The 21,420-nt window shown below is 46.8% G+C and overlaps 1 protein-coding gene across 9 annotated transcripts in view; it reads right to left on the reverse strand.

Annotated features, from left to right (window-relative positions):
* myocd (myocardin) overlaps nt 1–21,420 on the reverse strand; it is a 303,397-nt gene that overhangs the window by 60,430 nt on the left and 221,547 nt on the right. For all 9 annotated transcript variants that reach the window (XR_011936178.1, XR_011936177.1, XM_072483120.1 and 6 more), the window contains exon 6: nt 1,141–1,316. Coding sequence is in view for 7 of the 9 variants with exons in the window: in XM_072483120.1 (XP_072339221.1) it covers nt 1,141–1,316 (176 nt within the window). In the remaining 2 variants the exon portion in view is untranslated. The remainder of the gene's footprint in view (nt 1–1,140; nt 1,317–21,420) is intronic.

Consider the following 21,420-nt stretch of genomic DNA (forward strand, 5'->3'; position numbering starts at 1 on the left):
CATTAACCCCTTGTGTACATGCACCACATAGAGATCACCACATGCTTTGCCACCTACGACATTCCTCTTTCAAGGGATTGTGTGACACCTTCAGGGTTTACAAATGCAACTGTCCAAAAGAAGGATGCATGAACTTTCTTTAAAGTTATCCAACTGCAAAACTAAAAGCAAACCTACAGCTGAAAAATGATGCCGAATCTTTTGAAGTGATTTGTTTCTAAGCTAGCAAATAGCATTGTTGTTGTGTGATGCCTCTTTGTTTTATACAATCTAAGAATTACTGACTCATCTTCCCATTGTTATTTCCCTCAACAACACTGCATGACAGATTAATTAAGAAATGGTCCTGGACAGGCGTGGAGCACTCGGGAGGGCAGCACAGCTGTCTGTGTGTTTTAAATAACTTTAAGTCAAGTGCATAAAGTATGAAAGGAATACAATTTTCGGCATCAACGCAACTCAGATGGTCTCTCCATTACTCCCTCATGGAACACTGTGTGTGCAAGGTTCTGGTCATGGATGTCGTGATCTGTATATCTGATGGTATATGAAGGGTTAACAACTGCATTATAGTGTCAGACAATCACTAGCGTGGCAGCACTAGATTCAGGTATATAAACTGAACTCAGAGGATCTTGGGTCTCTTTGAACCAGGAGTGACTAGACATCAGAGATAAAGCTTAGTTGGCACTTGCAGTTAAACATAGTTAATACTTCTACTGATATCATCAGTTATAGTTCTGTAGAGTGAACAAACTCATTAGTATTTATATTCGTTATTCATTAAATCTAATTTACTTTAAATTGAAGATTGGTAGTTTCATTGAAATCTAACCATCAGACCATTCTGGAAGTAAAGCAAGAGTAACAACATATTACGATCACATAATATAACAATCCACATGTTGACTAACTTTTGATGTTGCTCAAATTCAGTCTGAGAGATTTCAGGTTTAAGTTACACTCCAGTTTGCAACATCGAGAAACAAAAACCCCTTTGCACTGGCACCAAGTGTACACTACAACTAACTTGTTAAACAGACCATAATACAAAAGCTACCCAACAATTCGCAGCTGGATTTGCTGCCGACAGAGAAATAATCTTGGACCATCTCTTCAATTAAAGGAGTAGCAATTTACCTGTATTGTAGTCGTTGCTAGGGGTGACGATGACTCTGTGAACTTTGGCTCTGATGGCGAACTTTCTGATCCCTGGGATTCCTGACTTCTGGGTTGCTCTGGAGACAGTGCATCATTGCTGCTGTCTTCCTCAAAGGAAAATGTGTCGGGGACTTTAGGGAAATTAACTTGGCCAACTGTTAATGAAGGGAAAACCAGAATGTAAGTGACTTGGTTGCTTAGATGACAGGAATTTGACTTCCAACGCATGCACTTTCTTTAGATTTTCAAAGATCTGAACAATGGCTAATATACGCAAGATTAAAAACAGAAAACACTGGAAAAATCTCAGCAGGTCTGGCAGCATCTGTGGAGAGAGAAAAAGAGTTAATGTTTTGAGTTCAATATGACTCTTCCCAGAATCAAAATGTTGGACGCGATCTACCGGCCACATTGCACCCGAAAGGCAGCACGGCGCATCATAGCCAGTAGATGCCCGGAGATCTCACGTCCATCGTGGGCGGCTCACTTTTTAACAAATCTGCATATTAGAGCTAGACAGCTAATCTCACTCTAATATGCACTCCCAAGGCATTGGAATCTAACACCTTCATCTTGGAGATCTCAGGCGTGTACCTTTCAGTGACGGTGTCCACAAACGGGGTCCAGACAGAATGATATTTGTGGGGATTGGGGGGGGGGGGGGAATCAGAGGTCCCCAGGTGCTTGCCCTCTGGGTAGGGTGGCACCCTGGTACTGTGGGTGACACCCAGGCACCTTGGCAGTGCAGGGCTGGCAGCGCTAGGATGGCAAGCTGATATTTTCCTTGCGACAGGTATCAGGCCCGGGGGTGCCCTATGCGGGTTCAGGTGGGCGTGGGAGGTTCCTGAGAACCTCCTTGTAGGTGCGTTGGGGCTTTGGAGGTCACGTCGAGGGGTTAAGAGATCGGGACACCATTTAAAAATGGCATCCCAATCTCTTTCTGCACTGAGGAGTTCTGGCGAGCAGAGTTTCTCAGTGTAGTAAACAGGACTAAGTGCGGCCTCATCGGGGAGTTTCCCACTCAGGCTCCGAATCTACCCAAATGGTGACATAGTCTCATTCGAAAGCGTGGGGTTTCCCGGCGCTCCTAGTGACAGGAAACATCCGGCTAAACGTTCTAGTTATGGGACTCTGTTCGCATTCAGGTGGATTGTGCCCGTTAACTCTGTTTCTTTCTCCACAGAGCTATTTCCAGCATTTTCTATTTTTATTTCAGATCTGCAGCATTTTGGTTTTATATATTTGAAATACTGTGAAATATACACTTAAATGTGCTTTTTAATTGCACTGACATTGAAGGCAAAATGCATTATCAAAACTGAAAGGCCAAGTCTAAATTGTCTCCACAAGTGAATTGAGAAGAGTTTCTTTGTAATTCATTGTTTCCAGTTATTACACAAAAATCTAAAGAAATTGCATGTTCGGTACACAACAAATAATGGAAACCTAGAAACAGTGCAAGAAATCTTACTGTTCATAATATTAATAGGACCGATTTAATAACTTATTATCGCAACACACTCCTTCGTGCATCAGGCAATGAATTGAGTCGTTCAATGTCAGTAATGTGTGGTGACATTTATACCCAATACTGTCAGTTTATTGAGAAACAACTCATGGTTGATTACTGAAAAATTAAACAACCAGTAAACATCCTAACTGGAAAATTATCTTTTTAACTCCACCATCAGCAGATGTATGTAGAAATCTGAGCAGACTCCTGGGTTGGCATTACCCTATATTTTTGATCTCAAAGCTGCTTTTCATCTCCTGATTGCAGCTGTGTAGCATTCTTCGGAAAATGAACACCGGCAATTTATTTCACTAAAGACGCTCACAGAGTTATTTAGAGAAGTCAGCCAGTAATGAGCAAAAGCATACTTGAGATATATTATCAGACGAGTCAGAAGTCAATTTCTCATGCACGCTTTGTTCACTTGCTTGGATGATTAATAATAATCTTTATGGTCACAAGCAGGCTTACATTTTGAAGTTACTGTGAAAAGCCCCGAGACGCCACAGTCCGGCGCCTGTTCGGTACATGGGCGGAGAATTCAGAATGTCCAAATTACCTAACAGCTTGTCTTTCGGGACTTGTGGGAGGAAACTGGAGCACCCAGAGGAAACCCACGCAGACACGGGGAGAATGTGCAGACTCCGCACAGACAGTGACCTAAGCTGGGAATCGAACCTGGGACCCTGATGCTGTGAAGCAACAGTACTAACCACTGTGCTACCTTGCCGCCCATATGATGGTCAAGAGCAGCGATGGGCAACCTAGGCTAGTGAGTGGGCTGCATGAGTGGCTCTCTTCTTCTCAGTGGCGCAAGTTTGAAATGGAGCTTGTTCACCAACCATTGCTCCACGAATAAGATTAAATACATATTATACATGCTGAATATTTCATAACGAGTTATAGAAAATGTTTCATCATACATGGCAGGGTTTATCAAGTTGGAGAGGATAAAGTTTGCCTTGAGAGGGTCTGCGCAGGGGTTCTCCAGGCGGTGGCAACTGTTCCTAGACTATCTCGCGGAGCGTTAGATGAAGTTCGGTCGACAGCAGCAGCAACCCGGGGGGGGGGGGGGACACATCTCTTTTGGGGAGGGGGAGGGGGAGGGGGGAAGGGGGGGGACGGGGAAGGTTTTTTTTTCTGGGGGGCATCTGAGCAAGAAAATACATAAATGATCCGGGAAACTGATATGTACGGGAGGAATCCAATGTACAAAGTTCTGTATCATGTTGATTTGCCATGTTTATGTCTTGCTATGCGAGTTTTCTTTTCTTTTTGTTACCGGGGGGGGGGGGGGGGCGTTGTTTGTTTGTATGGTTGAAAATGGTGTTAGAAAAATTCTTAATAACCATATTTAAAAAAAAGAAAATGTTTAATCATTTATAGGTTAATTAGAATTTTCGTCAATTTCAAATGGTAAAAACAAAATAAATATTTTTGCTTTGGACGCCGAGGGAGTGCACGCTCTCACAGTCAATATTGTGAGAAATCAACATGTAGCTCACTTCACTTGCCCTTGCTTTATGCATATCACTTCAGTTATACTGGTAGAAAAAAAACTACATGGACAGAAATCAGCGGAATGTGGCAACCCTGCTCGAGGCCACTGGTCATCAAAATGTTATATGGGCCGCACTCAGAACAGAGATAGGCCACATGACAGGTAGCACAGTTCAGGACCATGTTTGTGATGTCCTGGCTGATGCCGGGCCAGTCGACAGCTTGTCGGGCTCTGCGTCTGCACTTCTCGGTGCCCATGTGTCCCTCATGAATCTGGTGCAGCACCAAGCTCTGGAGACTGAGCGGAATGACAATCCTGTCCAGCTTGAGGAGGATACCTTCAATCACCGTCAGGTCGTCCTTCACATTGTAAAATTGTGGGCACTGCCCTTTCTGCCAGCCATTGGTGAGGTTGTGGATGACGGCTGCAAGAGCGGGTCCTTGGGTGTCTCATCACGGATGAGAACTACCTTCTCATCTGTCGCCGGGAGAGTGCTAGCTCACAGCTGCACCTGCGATTCGATGTGCTGGATGATCTCCAGCGGCTCACTGAGCGAGGTGACGGAGCGGGACAATGCATCAGCGATGCTGAGCTCCTTGCCAGGTGTGTAAACCAAGTTGAAGTTTAATCAGGATTCTCTGCAACCGAGGCGTCATGTCATTCAGGTCCTTGTGGATGATGTGGACCAGAGGCCTATGATCCGTCTCAACAATGAATGTCGGCAGGCCGTAGACATAATCATGAAATTTGAGGATGCCGATGAGAAGACCCAAGCACTCCTTCTCAATCTGTGCATATCTGGTTTCAGTGGGCATTAACGCCCTTGATGCGTAGGCTACTGGTGCCCAGGATGATGTGTCATCTCGTTGAAGCAACACCGCACCGATGCCATCCTGACTCGCATCTGTGGATATCTTTGTCTCCCGTTCCGGGTCAAAGAATGCCACGACTGGTGCAGTGGTGAGCTTGGCTTTCAGCTCCAGCCACTCTGTCTGGTGTGCCGCCTTCCACTCAAAGGCAGTTGACTTTTTCACCGGGTTACGTAGGGCCGTGGTGTGTGTGGCCATGTTTGGAATGAACTTGCCCAGAAAACTGACCATACCCAAGAAGAGCAGCACCGCCTTTTTGTCCTCAGGGACCTTCATCGCCTCGATGGCCTTGATTTTGTCTATGTCCGGGCGCACACCCTGCTGTGAGATCTGGTCGCCTAGGAACTTGAGCGTTGATGTGCCAAAACAACATTTGGACCAGTTTAATTTTAGGCCGTAGTCATGTACACGGTGGAATACCTTCTGGAGTCGGGACACATGTTCTTCAGGGGCCGTGGACCATATGATGTCGTCCAGGTACACACGAACCCCTTCAATGCCTTCCATCGTCTGCTCCATGATGTGATGGAATATCTCCGATGCCGAGATGATGCCAAATGGCATGCGATTGTAGCAGTATCTGCCAAAAGGCATGTTGAAGGTGCAGAGCCTTCTGCTGGACTCTTCCAGCTGGATTTGCCAAAATCCCTGTGATGCATCCAATTTGGTGAAGAAGCGCGCGTGTGCCATCTCACTTGCGAGTTCCTCCTGCTTCGGGATGGGGTAGTGTTCCCACATGATATTCTTATTGAGATCCTTGGGATCAATGCAGATGCGCAGGTCCCTCGAAGGCTTCTTTACGCACACCATCGAGCTTACCCAGTCAGACGGTTCGGTGACCTTGGATATGATGCCTTTTTGCTGAAGAAGGGGCTGTTTAGCACAGGACTAAATCGCTGGCTTTGAAAGCAGACCAAGGCAGGCCAGCAGCACGGTTCGATTCCCGTAACAGCCTCCCCGAACAGGCGCTGGAATGTGGCGACTAGGGGCTTTTCACAGTAACTTCATTTGAAGCCTACTTGTGACAATAAGCAATTTTCATTTTTCATTCATTTCATTTTCAAGATCCTTGAGCTGTGCCTTCAGACGCTCTCTCAGTGGAGCAGTGACTCGTCGTGGTGCGTGGACCACTGGCTTGGCATCAGGCACAGCAGAATCTTGTATCGATACGGCAGCGTGCCCATCCCGTCGAACACATCTGGATACTGGGCGAGGATGTCGTCGATGCCGGCCTGAAGATCCACATGGGATGATGTTGTGGTGTAAACCCTTTGAATGAGGTTCAGCTGCTTGCAGGCATGCGCACCTAATAGGGATGCCCTGACTGGCTTAACAATTTCAAAGCGTATCCATGCTTGTGTGTGTCGGTTCGATACGTGCACATGGCAGGATCCCAGTGCCGTGATGGCATTCCTGTTGTAATCCAGGAGCTTGCAGGCAGCTGGAAGAACCATGGGAGGCTTCTTGATGCGTTTGAAATCTGCCTGTGAGAGGAGGTTGGCAAAGGCACCTGTGTCCAGCTTGAACTGGATCGGGCAGTGGTTGACCTTCATCACTGCTCGCCATTCGTCCTCGGAATCCACAGCTAGGATCGATTGGACTTGCGATGTGTCTGATGTGGCATATTCACAAGTTGCAATAATGCCCACATGGTAGGCGTTGTCCAGGCATTCAGCATCTGGATCTGTTGGCACTGCCGGAATCAGAATCCTGTAGGCGTTGTTGCACACTCCGGATGCGCCGTCGTCGGAATTGGGAGGGCTGGCTCCTGACTGGTGGTGCAGATCTGCACAGGGTTGTATAGTGGCATAGTGGCCAGGCTTCCCGCAGTTTAAGCAGCATCTGCCTCTTGCAGGGTAGTGTTTCTTTAAATGGGCGGTGCCACAGTTCGAACACGTCATGCCATCGGCGTCCTGACGCGCCGTGCGTCGTTGCACATACGCAGTGCGTTTCTCAGACGTCTGCACCTGTGCAGTGTGGGTTTCGGCCGCTTCGTTATCCCATTCGCATCGCGCATGCGTCGGGCCCCGGGAAGAGCGTGCAAAATGGCCGCTTTGGTCAATGTTGAGGCACTGCATCCGGGAGATGGCCTGCACACTCTCCGCCTCGTGGGAGGCTAGTTTATCATTTTCTGCCGTTTTGTACTGGGAATAGCGATTTTTAGCCTGCTCACGCATTGTGCATGTTTCAGTCGCGACTGGCAGGGTGATATGCTTGATCTTCAGTAACTGCTTTCGCAGAGGATCAGAGTGAACTCCAAAAACGATTTGGTCTCTGATCATGGAATCAGTGATATCACCGAAGGTGCAGGATTGCGTTAGCAGTCTAAGGTTAGTTAAATATGAGTTGAAGGATTCGTCTTTACCTTGCAATCGCTGCTTGAATATGTAGCGCTCGAAGATTTTGTTGGTGTCCACCTCACAGTGGCTGTCAAACTTGTCCAGGATGGGCTGAAACTTTGTCTTGTCCTGGTCTTCGGCGAAGTGAAAGGAGTTGAATATTTCCAAGGCATGATCACCCGCTGTGGTGAGGAAAGGAGCTATCTTCCGTGCATCAGACGCACCATTGAGATTTGATGCTTTGACGTAAAGCTGAAATTTCTGCTTGAATGTCCACCAGTTGGCACTGAGATTGCCGGAGGTCCTGAGCTGCTGAGGAGCCGGAATCTTTTCCATTGTGCCGGTATACATTCGCTGGTCATCACATAGAACATAGAACATTACAGTGCAGTACAGGCCCTTCGGCCCTTGATGTTGCGCCGACCTGTGAAACCACTCTAAAGCCCATCTACACTATTCCCTTAACATCCATATGTCTATCCAATGACCATTTGAATGCCCTTAGTGTTGGCGAGTCCACTACTGTTGCAGGCAGGGCATTCCACACCCTTACTACTCTCGGGGTAAAGAACCTACCTCCGACATCTGTCTTATATCTATCTCCCCTCAATTTAAAGCTATGTCCCCTCGTGCTAGACATCACGATCTGAGGAAAAAGGCTCTCACAGTCCACCCTATCCAATCCTCTGATCATCTTGTATACCTCAATTAAGTCACCTCTTAACCTTCTTCTCTCTAACGAAAACAGCCTCAAGTCCCTCAGCCTTTCCTCATAAGATCTTCCCTCCATACCAGGCAACATTCTGGTAAATCTCCTCTGCACCCTTTCCAATGCTTCTGTTACATTCGTCACTTCCACATCCTTCCTATAATGCGGCGACCAGAATTGCACGCAATACTCCAAATGTGGCCGCACCAGAGTTTTGTACAGCTGAAACATTACCTCATGGCGCCGATACTCAATCCCTCTACCAATAAAAGCTAACACACCGTACGTCTTCTTAACAACCCTCTCAACCTGGGTGGCAACTTTCAGTGATCTATGTACATGGACACCGAGATCTCTCTGCTCATCCACACTGCCAAGAATCTTACCATTAGCCCAGTACTCTGTTTTCCTGTTATTTCTTCCAAAATGAATCACCTCACACTTTTCTGCATTAAACTCCATTTGCCACCACTCAGCCCAGGGCTGCAGCTTATCTATGTCCCTCTGTAACTTGTAACATCCTTCCGTTCTGTCTACAACTCCACCGACTTTAGTGTCATCTGCAAATTTACTCACCCATCACGGATCTTGCTGAGTTGAACTAACTAGATTGAACAGACTCCTGGTATCATGTTGTATTATGTAACTTGGAATAACACAAGCTGCCACTTGATGCAGTTTTGAGTAAAAGATGCTCCAGATTTTGAAGTGAGTTCAATGTGTTTTATTGAACTATTAGCACAGTTCTCAATGAGTTCGACTCTCTGCTAATCTAAATGTAGTAACTCAGTCTAACTGAACCAGCCTTGCTCTAAGCCACGTGCTGGGGTGTGATGCTGAGGATACACCCTGTCTCACTCTGTAGATGTTGGTCTGTGGAAAGATGCAGGGTGTGAGTACCTCATCCTTTTATAGTGAGATACCACCTCTGAGTGTCCTGACTGCTCATTGGTCGTGTCCTATTCTATGTGTTCATTAGCTGCATGTTTGCATATCATGACAACTGGGAGGGTTTTTTTTTTAGAAATCCCAAATGCAAAGGAATTATCATTGTACAATAATTTATAACAGATTTGAAAACAAAACAATGCTCCCATGCACAACGCAAAAGTTCAAATCAAAACAGAAGTTTTCAACTGTAAATTACTTGAAAACATGCAAAACTGGGCCGGGATTGTCCAACCCCCCCCACCACGTCGGAGAATTGCCGGGGGGGCGTGAATCCCGCCCCCGCCAGCTGCCGAATTCTCCGGCGCCGGGGATTTGGTGGGGGCGGGAATCGCGTTGCGCTGGTTGGAGGCCGCTGGCAGCGGCCCACCCAGCGATTCTCAGGCCCGCGATGGGCCAAGTGGCCGCCCATTTTCGGCCAGTCTCTCCGGCGTAAATTACAACAGGTACTTCCCGCGGGACCTGGCTGCGTGGGTGGCCTCCGGGGTCCTCGGGGAGGCGTGGGGGGATCTGGCCCCGGGGGGGTGTCCCCACGGTGGCCTCGCCCGCGATCGGGGCCCACCGATCCGCGGGTGATCCTGTGCCGTGGGGGCACTCTATTTCTCCATGTCGGCCGCTGTAACAGTGCGCGATGGCCGACGCGGAGATGAAACCCCATAGTGCATGCGCTGGGATGGCGCCAGCACACGCTGGCGCTCCCGCGCATGCGCCAACTCGTGCCGGCCGTCGGAGGCCCTTCGGCGCCGGTTGGCATGGCGCCAAGCCCCTTCCGCACCAGCCGGCGCAGCGTAAACCAGTCCGGCGCTGGCCTAGCGCCTGAAGGTGCGGAGGATTCTGCACCTTCGGGGCGGCCCGACGCCGGAGTGGTTCACGCCACTCCTTCGCGCCGGAGTTGCCCGCCCCGCCGGTTTTCGCAGAATCCCGCCCCTGATACCAGGATTTATTTTTTAAAAATATATTTGCTCCTAGCTTGGGAATGCTGCACAACTTCTATTTTTCCATCTGATTTTTCTCAGTCTGCCCTCCACTTGGGACAGATTTTGTTCATCCCAGACAATCAACATTTTATCCATGGGAACATTCATTTGAAAATGCACTGAAACTCGTTCAATGAACAAAGTTTGCTTCATCTGGTCTATAAAAAGTATGGTCTGTGAACCACAAGGTGACATTCTGTAAGAGACTTTTATTGGAGGTGGATTTCACTATTGTGTGGGCAAGATAAAGTTTTGTTTGAAAAAATGAAATACATTATACAAATTTTTTTTAAAAATCGCCTAACTCGTAAGGTAACAGAATATATGTTTTCATAACAGAGGATGTTTTAAGCTTTCTAAAATATCCTGGAACTTTGTGGAGATTAAGGAATGCAAGCTGCTGTAATGGGGCATCATTTTTTTTAAAAGATAGATATATACAAAAGTGAACTCATGAAATGACTCATACTAAGTGTTATTACATGCCCTGCTTGTTGTCATTCGCTCGCCCAGACAGCAGTAGATGGTCATGTCTATGTAGACTTGACAAAATGCTTTTACGCAAAAGAACATAATGTTCCTGTGGCAAAATCTGAATCATCCAATGAAGTCATTAGAAGGTTTCCTTCAGCCATTCTCTATTATTATCAAAGTGTACAAATTGCTAGGAAGTTTTCCAGGATTATGGGATCACACTGACAAAAGCTCTTGACCTCCGAGGTCTCCTGATAACTGAAGTGTTGAGAAATAGGGCTATCTTGACAAAGTCAACTATAGCTGTTGATGGGACAGAACGCTAGGTAATGGAAAGGATACTGTAACCTGCTATGTGATCTGCCAAATAGCACTCCTGGCACTTTTCATGCAGTCCACACTTAAGTCAGATACAGCAAAGGGAATGCAACAGCATTTCAGGGAAGGTAGAAGGAGAGAATGCTTTATTTATGCCACCTACCCAATATGTTGGTGTTCAACTGTCTGACTGTGCACTGCAATAGCTAACTGTCTCATTGTGTCAACTTGTACAATCCGGAGATCTTTAGAAAGTAGCAAACTCTGACACAGTTGCTCCAGAAACCATTTACAGCTGCTATGACTGGGATGGGAGGAGTCTTCAAGTTATCTAGACCCACTTGGGCGGCATGGTAGCACAGTGGTTAGCACTGTTGCTTCACAGTGCCAGGGTCCCAGGTCCGATTCCCGGCTTGGGTCACTGTCTGTGCGGAGTCTGCACGTTCTCCCTGTGTCTGCGTGGGTTTCCTCCGGGTGCTCCGGTTTCCTCCCACAAGTCCCGAAAGACATGATGTTCGGTGAATTGGACATTCTGAATTCTCCCTCTGTGTACCTGAACAGGCGCCGGAATGTGGCGACTAGGGGCTTTTCACAGTAACTTCATTTCACAGTAATGTAAGCCTACTTGTGACAATAAAGATTATTATACTATAAATCGCAGGTCACACCATTAATTTAAAAGTTCAACTTACTCATCAAAATGGCCAATCTTTTACCATCAGTACTGGTCCTGAATGGGAGCCGCTTGGGTGGGAGGGTGACTCTCATGCATGCTTGGTGTGGGGAGAAGGATGCCCCTCCTTGATGAGAGGTTGGGGGCTGCTCCCCTTGGCAGCTTGTGGGTCAATATTTGCTTTGCAGGGACGGTGGGTTCGGGGCACCCATTCAGTAAGTGTTGGGAAACCAGCGTGTTCACCGCCATGCATTATTTGGCACAACAAAGGTCTGAGAATTCCACATCGGCGACTCTCCTAGGGCCACCGGACGCAGTCCCGATTCTCCGCTGGCAGGTGCAGATAATCTCTAGAATGGAGAGTCCTGCCCATGCTTTTCCCAACACAAGCAGAAACAGTTCCTGAGTGTGTGGCCATCTAAAATGGCCACCCGGAAAGAGTGATGGGAAATGAGGTCAAACTGGAATACAGACAGGACAGTTTGCAAATATACAAGTTGCAGCCCAGACTTTATGCAGGAACTCACACCTGCAAAAGGCCATTTCGAGGTCTTCCCTGGATTGTCCCATTGTGGGCTCCAGATAGAAACCAACACTAATTGGCAGACTCAGCGACACCTGTTTTCTTTATTTGGGGAGGCCTATGTCCTTGGACACTAACGGCCATGGCCGACCGGGACTCGCCCAGCTGTCAAGGTGCCCGCCCCTAATTGGCCAGGATTGATTAGAATGATCAAGACCCTATCGATCCATTGGACTTTCACCTGGGGCCACAAAAGTTCGGAGGATAAGAAGAAGTGTGCAGGCCATCTCTCGCTCTCTTTCGACTGATCTCCAACTGCAGCACAGCTACCAACACCAGCCAAGTTCAAGGGCCCACGACATTCATCGAAGGACGACAACCGAACGCGGACCACTTAAAAGGGCTCCAGCCCTGCCAGAAGTCAGAAACCAGATAAGGCCATATCTACTCTACATCTGCCGGTCACCTGGAAGTTAACTTAAGGTTGTTTAAGTGTATTAGTTATAGTCCTGGTGTGCATGAACATGTGATTACTTAAGTAAATAACCTTGTATCTAGTAAATAAACTCTGATTGAACTAAAATACTTGTGTGACTATTTGTCCACCATACGGTTAAAACACATACTGTGGTTATAAAAGAGCAACAAGTGAAATAAAAAAAGGCAGCTTTTTATCTCAGTAAAGTGTGATGCTGCAAACACTTAGTGAGCTTTGTGAGACCAACTGCAAGAATTCTACCCCACCACTATTCAACTGTATCCAATTTTAAAATCACCCTTTGAGCAAAGAATTTTAAAAAATATTTTGCAACAGGGATTGGAATGGGCACTGTGTAACGCAATGGCCTTTTGCTGATATGGGGCGAAATTCTCCCGAAACGGCGCAATGTCCGCCGACTGGCGCCCAAAACGGCGCCAATCAGACGGGCATCGCGCCGCCCCAAAGGTGCGGAATGCTCTGCATCTTTGGGGGCCGAGCCCCAACATTGAGGGGCTAGGCCGACGCCGGAGGAATTTCCGCACCGCCAGCTGGCGGAAACGGCCTTTGTTGCCCCGCCAGCTGGCGCGGAAATGACATCCCCAGGCGGCGCATGCGTGGGAGCGTCAGCGGCCGCTGACAGTTTCCCACACATGCGCAGTGGAGGGAGTCTCTTCCGCCTCCGCCATGGTGGAGACCGTGGCGGAGGTGGAAGGGAAAGAGTGCCCCCACGGCACAGGCCTGCCCGCGGATCGGTGGGCCCCGATCACGGGCCAGGCCACCGTGGGGGCACCCCCCGGGGTCAGATCGCCCCGTGCCCCCCCCAGGACCCCGGAGCCCGCCCACGCCGCCCTGTCCCGCCGTTCAAAAGGTGGTTTAATCCACGCCGGCGGGACAGGCAATTTAATCGGCGGGACTTCGGCCCATACGGGCCGGAGAATCCAGCGGGGGGGCCCGCCAACCGGTGTGGCCCGATTCCCGCCCCCGCCGAATATCCGGTGCCGGAGACTTCGGCAACCGGCGGGGGCGGGGTTCACGGCAGCCCCCGCCGATTCTCCAACCCGGCGGGGGGTCGGAGAATGACGCCCATGATCTCAATTCAAATCTGACCAAGGTTAATGGATGAACAGTTTAGTGTTAGGGTTGTCACCCCTCCAGGATTCTCCAGGAATTACATATTGATCGGAGTACAATTTATTGCATGCAACCCAGAGACGACTAGTAAATAGGGGCATTATCGAAGTTTATTTTGTGTGAAAAAGTATTTCAACACTGGTTAGTTAAATTATAAAAGAATTATAATGAGGGAACAAAAATGTTTGACTGAGTTTGGCGAAAACCAGATGACAAAACATCCAAACATAGTTGGAAAACCTTTATTGTGGCTGGTAGAATTCTACATTGGATGGGGTTGGACAGTGTCAGGTCCAGTTTCTAGGAGCTAATGGCACAAACTTCACTCTAATTTGATTCTCAATCAGCACTGAATTAACAGTCCGATGGAAGGATCAAGGAAAATTAGTGCCCACTGGATGAACTTGTGAGAAGTGGCAATTTGCCATACGAGTGCAGGGGGTTATGCCTCTGAGGCTGTAACTGAGGCACATTATTGACGGACAGAAGAAGGAGCTAACCCAGGAGTCCTTGATTATGACAGTGGATGTCTGAAATGGGGAGTAGTCCATTCCCCATCATTAACATTCCTTGACTGTAATAATAATATAATTATCTTTATAGCATCACAAGTAGCCTTACATTAACACTGCAATGAAGTTACTGTGAAAATCCCCTAGTCGCCACATTCCGGCGCCTGTTCGGGTACACTGAGGGAGAATTCAGAATGTCCAAATCACCTAACAGCACAGCTTTCAGGACTTGTGGGAGGAAACGAGCATCCTGGAAGAAACCCACGCCGAGATGGGGGGGGGGGAAGGTGCAGACTCCACACAGACAGTGACCCATGCCGGGAATAGAACCCAGGTCCCTGGCATTGTGAAGCAACAGTGCTAACCACTGTGCCACCATGCCGCCAATGAGCATAATATTCTTGATTTTTAAAAAAAAGCTTTCCAAGTAAAGTTCAGACTGCTGCAGATGCAGCTCGTCACTCATTCACTGGCATGAGACGCTGTGGGACAATGCAGGGTTTTGCCTTCTCCAGGAACTATACTCATTTGAAGCTCACAGCACAATCCCCCAAACAAGCTGAATCGACTAGTCTTTAAATAACCAAAGTACGTTATCCCAATGTGCCTGCAAATCCCTGAACTCCAATGACACAAAGCAAACAGCACAGCAGATACTCCACAAGGCTTGACCAGGCAAATGTGTAGACATGTGTGCATTCGGTTTGTCACTGTCACTCTCATCTAAAGGTATCCTTTCACATGCTACAAAGAATATCAGACAGCATTATTGATGGACTGATAATGTAAAACAGAGTGCTCTCAATACAGACACTGACATTAAGAGGCATGCAGGCATACTTTTAAGAAGCAAAAGGTCAAAGCTGTTATCTGTAAGAAAACTGTGAGACACGGCCCCAGGCTCCTCCAGTAATATTATAGCAGCCAATTCAAGGATTTGAATAAACAACTCTTTGTAGGAGAAATTTGCTTTATCCCCGCAAGTATCTCCATCTTTAACATCAACCTTCCCGTTTTCCTATTCTGATACTTTGACCAACTTTAACCCTCATTTTTGTAATGAGATTAAACGTTCTAAAAAATCCTGGGGCCAACTGTATCAGAATGGAGGTATCACCATATCTCCATTCTGATACCCCAGGATTTTTTAGAACGTTCTGTCCCATTGTCCAAATTCCTGTTGAATAACATTTGATGCTTTTGAATGAATTATGGGTTCCTCTCTCAATTTTAAGCAGTGAATCTTGGTGAGCTATATAACCTTGGGAAGCATTACATCCAAGGTCAGGCTGTCTTTGTTCAATGTGCACACAAATCACATTTCAGCAGGGATCATTGCATTAGAATTCATGAAGGGCAATCTTCCCTGATGGTTCCTTTTAGGAACAAAGGAATAGTAGGAGCACGAGGAAGCCATTCGGCCCTTTGAGCCTGCTATGCCATTCAATAAAATCATGGCTGGTCTGGTTATGTCTCAACTCCATTTTGCCACCTAGAGCAGTCACATAAACCCTGTAATCTGCTAATTTGTCACATATTACTTGAAACCTTCATCTACCTGTAAGAGCTACTAATAGCCCAAAAATGTACTTACTGAGTCTCAAGGAGAGGTTCAGGATTATCTAACTTTGAAAAGAAAGTTGGACTTGAAAAACTCTTTATATCAGTCAACAATAAGGCACTGACAAAGATTGTTCGCTATTTCATAACTCAATCCTAATATCCCATCTTTAGAATATTACAAACACATTCAAAAATCCTCTATTAATCTGTGGCTCAGTAAAAGAGGAACCAAAGTTAAAGAAATAAGTTTGAATTTCTTACTAAATGATTACTATCATCTGATAAACAAAATGGGATTGAAAATGTCTCAATTGTCTATCAGTGTTTTGTCCAGAAATAATCATCTATATGATGTGAAAGTGATGGGTACCATGCTCTTTGCCTATCTTCAGCTGGGCCAGTGCATGAACCTACTTCGTTTCAGGAGCCCGTCTGTTGTAATCTCTAAACATAATGGATTCAGCCTCTGTGCTGGACTTCATCCCCCTAGGCTCTGTGCTGAAGGTGCTGACAAGGACTTGGGTATAAACAGCTTCTGATTCATCCTTCAGCTATGCAGTAGATGTCAGCAGACAGCCAGCTTCACAACTGCCTCAAATTACAGTTCCATTCAAACATAATTTCTTTAAACTTGGTAATGGTATGGGCATTAGTTGTGGTTAAAACTGTCCATATTGTTTGTCTTTTCCATTTTGGCTCAAGGACTAAGCCAATCAATTCCGTTTCCTTGTGATTCATTCTAATCACACTTAAAATGTACTGCACATAGGCTGTGGAATACAAATGGGTTCATTACTCCATGTACTGTGGCACACTGACCAGCAATGCAACTAATACTTTGAAGAGGTATTTTCATATCATACTGTCACTCTCCATCATTTAAATAAAGAAAAACTTGAAGAAATCACTCAAAAACAAAGTTGATCATCAATTCTATTTCTCAAAAGGCTACAAGTAGGCATTTTTATTCTCTTCAATGTTATGTGTCACTGATACTTGATTTCCTCAATAAATTAATCAAAATGGTCACCTTTGAAGATTGCATATTAAATACATGTTTATGTTCATGACATCTATAAAAACATTTTTATGACACCGTCTAAATATCAACCTTCACACACCATGGATGTGGTTTAAAAAGACTGCACCATTCCACGGGTATAATAATGTAAGTGAGTCACGAATAGGCATGTGATGGTCACGGGGAAAGGCTGATTCTGTTCCCCACTAGTGAGTTGAACTGTGAGGACAGATCAGATAATTAGGGATTACACTGTTGCAGTCTTCCTGCTGGGAGCGCCGAATTATAGAATCACCCCTTAAATGCCCTCCACAGGTGGAATTTCCCCATTCTCCATCACAGGCCTATCGTAATGCACATGAAGTGGTGCATTCATTGACAGTCACACTAAAGAGACTATCAGACTTCAGCCGGAGTATTGTGTACAGTTCTGGATGCCACATGGGAGGAAGGATTTGAATGCTTTGGAGTCTAGAAGAATGGATCCAGGGACGAGAAGCTTCAGTTATGAGGATAGATCGGGGAGGTTGGGACTGTTCTCCTTGGAGAGAAGAAATTTAAGAAGCGATTTGATCGAGATGTTCAAAATCATGAGGGGGCTGGACAGAGTTGATGGGAGAAACTGTTCCCGCTCGTAAAAGGATCACAAAGCAGAGGGTACAGGTTTAAAGTGATTTGCAAAAGAAGCAAATGTGATGTGAGAAAAAACTTTTTCATGCAGAGAGTGGTTTGAGTCTGGCATGCACTGCCTGAAAGTGTGATGGAGACAGGTTCAATTGAGACATGCAAGAGGGCATTAGATGAAGACTTGATTAGAAACAATGTGCAGGGGTACGGGAAAAGACAGAGGAATGGCACTAAGTTATGACGCTTGTTTGGAAAGCATCTGCAAACATGATGGGCCAAATGGTCTCCTGTGCTCTAACAATTCTGTGATTCTGTGAAAAAGCTGATACTTTAACAATGGGTCTTCTGCAATGGTTTCTGAATGACACTCATGTAAGATATGTATTTATTATGCAGGCTTCAAACAAGACCATTTAGATGACTTCTGGAAAATCAACAATCTGCACATGAGAATACCACTGATACATGACAGCAAAGTGAACAGAAAACTACTTTTGCTTAACACATGAATCACTTAACCCAATGGCAAAATATGGGAAACAGCCTACACCAAACTAACCAATAAGATCTGTAATTTTTAAACTTTTAAAGAACATGGAACTTCAGGAGTCAGGAACGCAGTAGATATAGCAGTCTGTTACAGAGTATTTAATTGAAATGCATTCGAGTAAAATATACAAATAATGCTTCAAAAGCCAATTATATAAAATGCATGCAATGTGTCAAACAGAGCACTGACTCACAAGCCTGAAGAAAACTGAAAGGAAATCATCCAGCCATCACAATCAAACATGAATTGTAACCAGGGGGAAATCCCACGTAAAAATATACAACAGGGAAACCACAAGTTAACACCACATCATCAGTAACCCCACAGACCAATTTACTTCAAAACAGATGAACAAAGAGACTCAGAGGGGATTTTCCAAACTGCTGGTGGGACAGCATATGTTCTGTGTGTCCCATTGGGATTCACTGTCAGAAATCTTTAGTCCCTTCAGCTCAATGGATAGACAAACGCAGGCCACTCGCGCGGGATCCTCTGAGAAAGCACCTGCTGTGTGGAAGGTTCCAATGGATCACCAAAAATCTCCTCTTCTGTATGATAATTGAATGATACATAATTGAAAATTAAAGTTGGATTTACACTGCAGACCTGCCCAAGTCTTGCTATAATACAGATGAGGTAGTACCAGTCCTTTTGCTGGAACAGGAAACCACCTCAAGAGGCCTCTTCATCTCAAACTGCTGATGGCAAAATCAAATAACCCATTGGGTGCAAGGAGACAGCAATTTTCTACTGGCAGCAGGTGTCTGATAGCATGGGCAAGCTACACATGCCAGCAAGACAATTCGGTCTCGACAGATCTTTCCCTGACATTAGGGAAAATCCTCAGGCAGAGAATTTGACACTGCACAAATGTAAACTGTTTGAATTGCCATTCGTGCTTTGAATTCTGCCCCAGAATGTATCTGGGATAAGTTTAGAACATCACTTAGACAATAACATACCCAGATTAAGCCTCTTTGCCCCAAGTATATGGAAGAAACAGAACATGAGACGCAGCCAACTTGAGAATGCAAACTCGCTATAATAATAAGGCAAAGCACTACATGTGGTCCTACATGAAGAATAAGAGCACGCCACAGCAGTGTCGAATCACACAACTATTACGACGGGGAGAATCTCTGTCCTCGGGCGGTTAAAACGTTAAAAATCTAAATGTCAACCCCACTCTGCCTTTAACCCGCCTACTTCCGGTTTCTTGAGGTGGCGTGCAGGAGAAAAGTTGGTCATTTAAATATTATAACGATGCTGATTATCCCATATTTAACCCAGTACTGTGAATTTAACACCTGCCGACTAAGTTTCCCAGGTCTCAGGAAACCCAGCATCTAAAAGGAAGGGGAGAAATGTTGAGTACTGACGATGACTGCCTTTCCCCCAGTTTACCTGCTTAACCAACTGTGATCGCTTGACCTTTCTAATCCTTCCTTGACTCTTCTCATCTCAACCATCAAACCTCTGATTACCCTTCAATTCTGACTTCCAATTTCATCCCGAGTCTCTGATCTCCAACCCTCTTCCAATCCCTCTCTCCCTCCTCTCTGTTCCCCTGCTCTGGCCTGATGTTGAAGGCCTCTCTGCCCAACAGCTAGCCTCTCGATCTCGCTGGATGTAGTCAGAAAACAGACATTAAAAAAACAAATGATAATTAGGTCCTGCCACTAAATTAGGCTGGACCTGTGGGAAAACCATTCCACCAGGTTTCTTAATCTCTCCTCCCACCCATCTCCTTGGCCACTCTGTGCCTTCCCTACATGCAACTTAATATCCAGCCCCAATCTCTAACCACTCTTAAGGCATGACCTCCCTGACATCAATCCTACATTTGCCTTTTAACAGATTGTGCCCATGACTCACTCTTGCAACTTATTATGAAATAATTTACTGGCTCTGCATTTTCCAGTTACTATTTTACATTTGCCTATAAATCACTCCTTAAACCATCTCCTTTTCAGTTTGTTCTCAGAGCTCAATCCTCACATGCTAGCTATAAATCTTATGGCTCAACATTTTGTCTTCTGTCTTGGTGACCAGAGTCCATATCTGATGAAGTTACAAAAGTTCTCCATCAGAAATGGAAGAAACTAATCAATGAGGGGACTGAAATGTGAATTTTCTCCACAAAACTGCCTTAAGGTACATTTCAGGGTTTTGCTTGACTCCTGGGGTGTCATTCTCCGACCCCCCGCCAGATTGGAGAATCGCCGGGGGCTGCCGTGAATCCCGCCCCCGACGGTTGCCGAAGGCTCCGGCACCAGATATTCGGCGGGGGCGGGAATCGGGCCGCGCCGGTTGGCGGCCCCCCCCGCTCGATTCTCCGGCCCTGATGGGCCGAAGTCCTGCCGATAAATTGCCTGTCCCGCCGGCGTGGAGTAAACCACCTTTTGAACGGCGGGACAAGGCGGCGTGGGCGGGCTCCGGGGTCCTGGGGGGGGCGCGGGGCGATCTGGCCCCGGGGGGTGCCCCCACGATGGCCTGGCCCGCGATCGGGGCCCACCGATCCGCGGGCGGGCCTGTGCCGTGGGGGCACTCTTTCCCTTCCGCCTCCGCCACGGTCTCCACCATGGCGGAGGCAGAAGAGACTCCCTCCACTGCGCATGCGTGGGAAACTGTCAGCGGCCGCTGACGCTCCCGCGCATGCGCCGCCCGGGGATGTCATTTCCGCGCCAGCTGGCGGGGCAACAAAGGCCGTTTCCGCCAGCTGGCGGGGCGGAAATTCCTCCGGCGTCGGCCTAGCCCCTCAATGTTGGGGCTCGGCCCCCAAAGATGCAGAGCATTCCGCACCTTTGGGGTGGCGCGATGCCCGTCTGATTGGCGCCGTTTTGGGCGCCAGTCGGCGGACATCGCGCTGTTTCGGGAGAATTTCGCCCCTGATTCCCGTGAATGAGGAGGTTTCTTTCTTCTTCCCTCCTCTCATGAAAGGGTTAACTCTTCTCTGCTCTCCTCAAGCCATGGGTTCTCTACTCCTCCCCTGAATGTAACGAGTCTTCCCAACTGGGGCTGGTTTAGCACAGTGGGCTAAATTGCTGGCTTGTAATACAGAACAATATCAGCAGCGCGGGTTCAATTCCCGTACCAGCCTCCTCGAACAGGTGCTGGAATGTGGCGACTAGGGGCTTTTCACAGTAACTTAATTGAAGCCTACTCGTGACAATAAGCGGTTATTGTTATTATTATTACTCTCCTGAGGGTGCTAACTCTTGCCATGGCCTGATTCCACTCACACTCACTCAAAGTAGTCATTAATCATTGTATTTAAGTGCTGTTAAGACAATTTCATTGTGGGAACCATCACAGTTGAGAAACAATCATAACCTCTCTGAACACCCACACAGAAAGAGAGCAGACGTCACACGATATCAATCAGTAGCGGCAACTCTGATTTTGCCCCCTTCTCCCCTGGGGCACTGACATGAACCACAGTGCCCTCCTTGCTCCCCTAGCTGACACTGACTCACTCATTTTAGTCTGGAGACCAAATCCAGAACCATCCATGACTTTGTCTCAACAAC

Source organism: Scyliorhinus torazame, chromosome 18 (genome assembly GCF_047496885.1).
Source record: "Scyliorhinus torazame isolate Kashiwa2021f chromosome 18, sScyTor2.1, whole genome shotgun sequence".
NCBI lineage: Eukaryota > Metazoa > Chordata > Chondrichthyes > Carcharhiniformes > Scyliorhinidae > Scyliorhinus > Scyliorhinus torazame.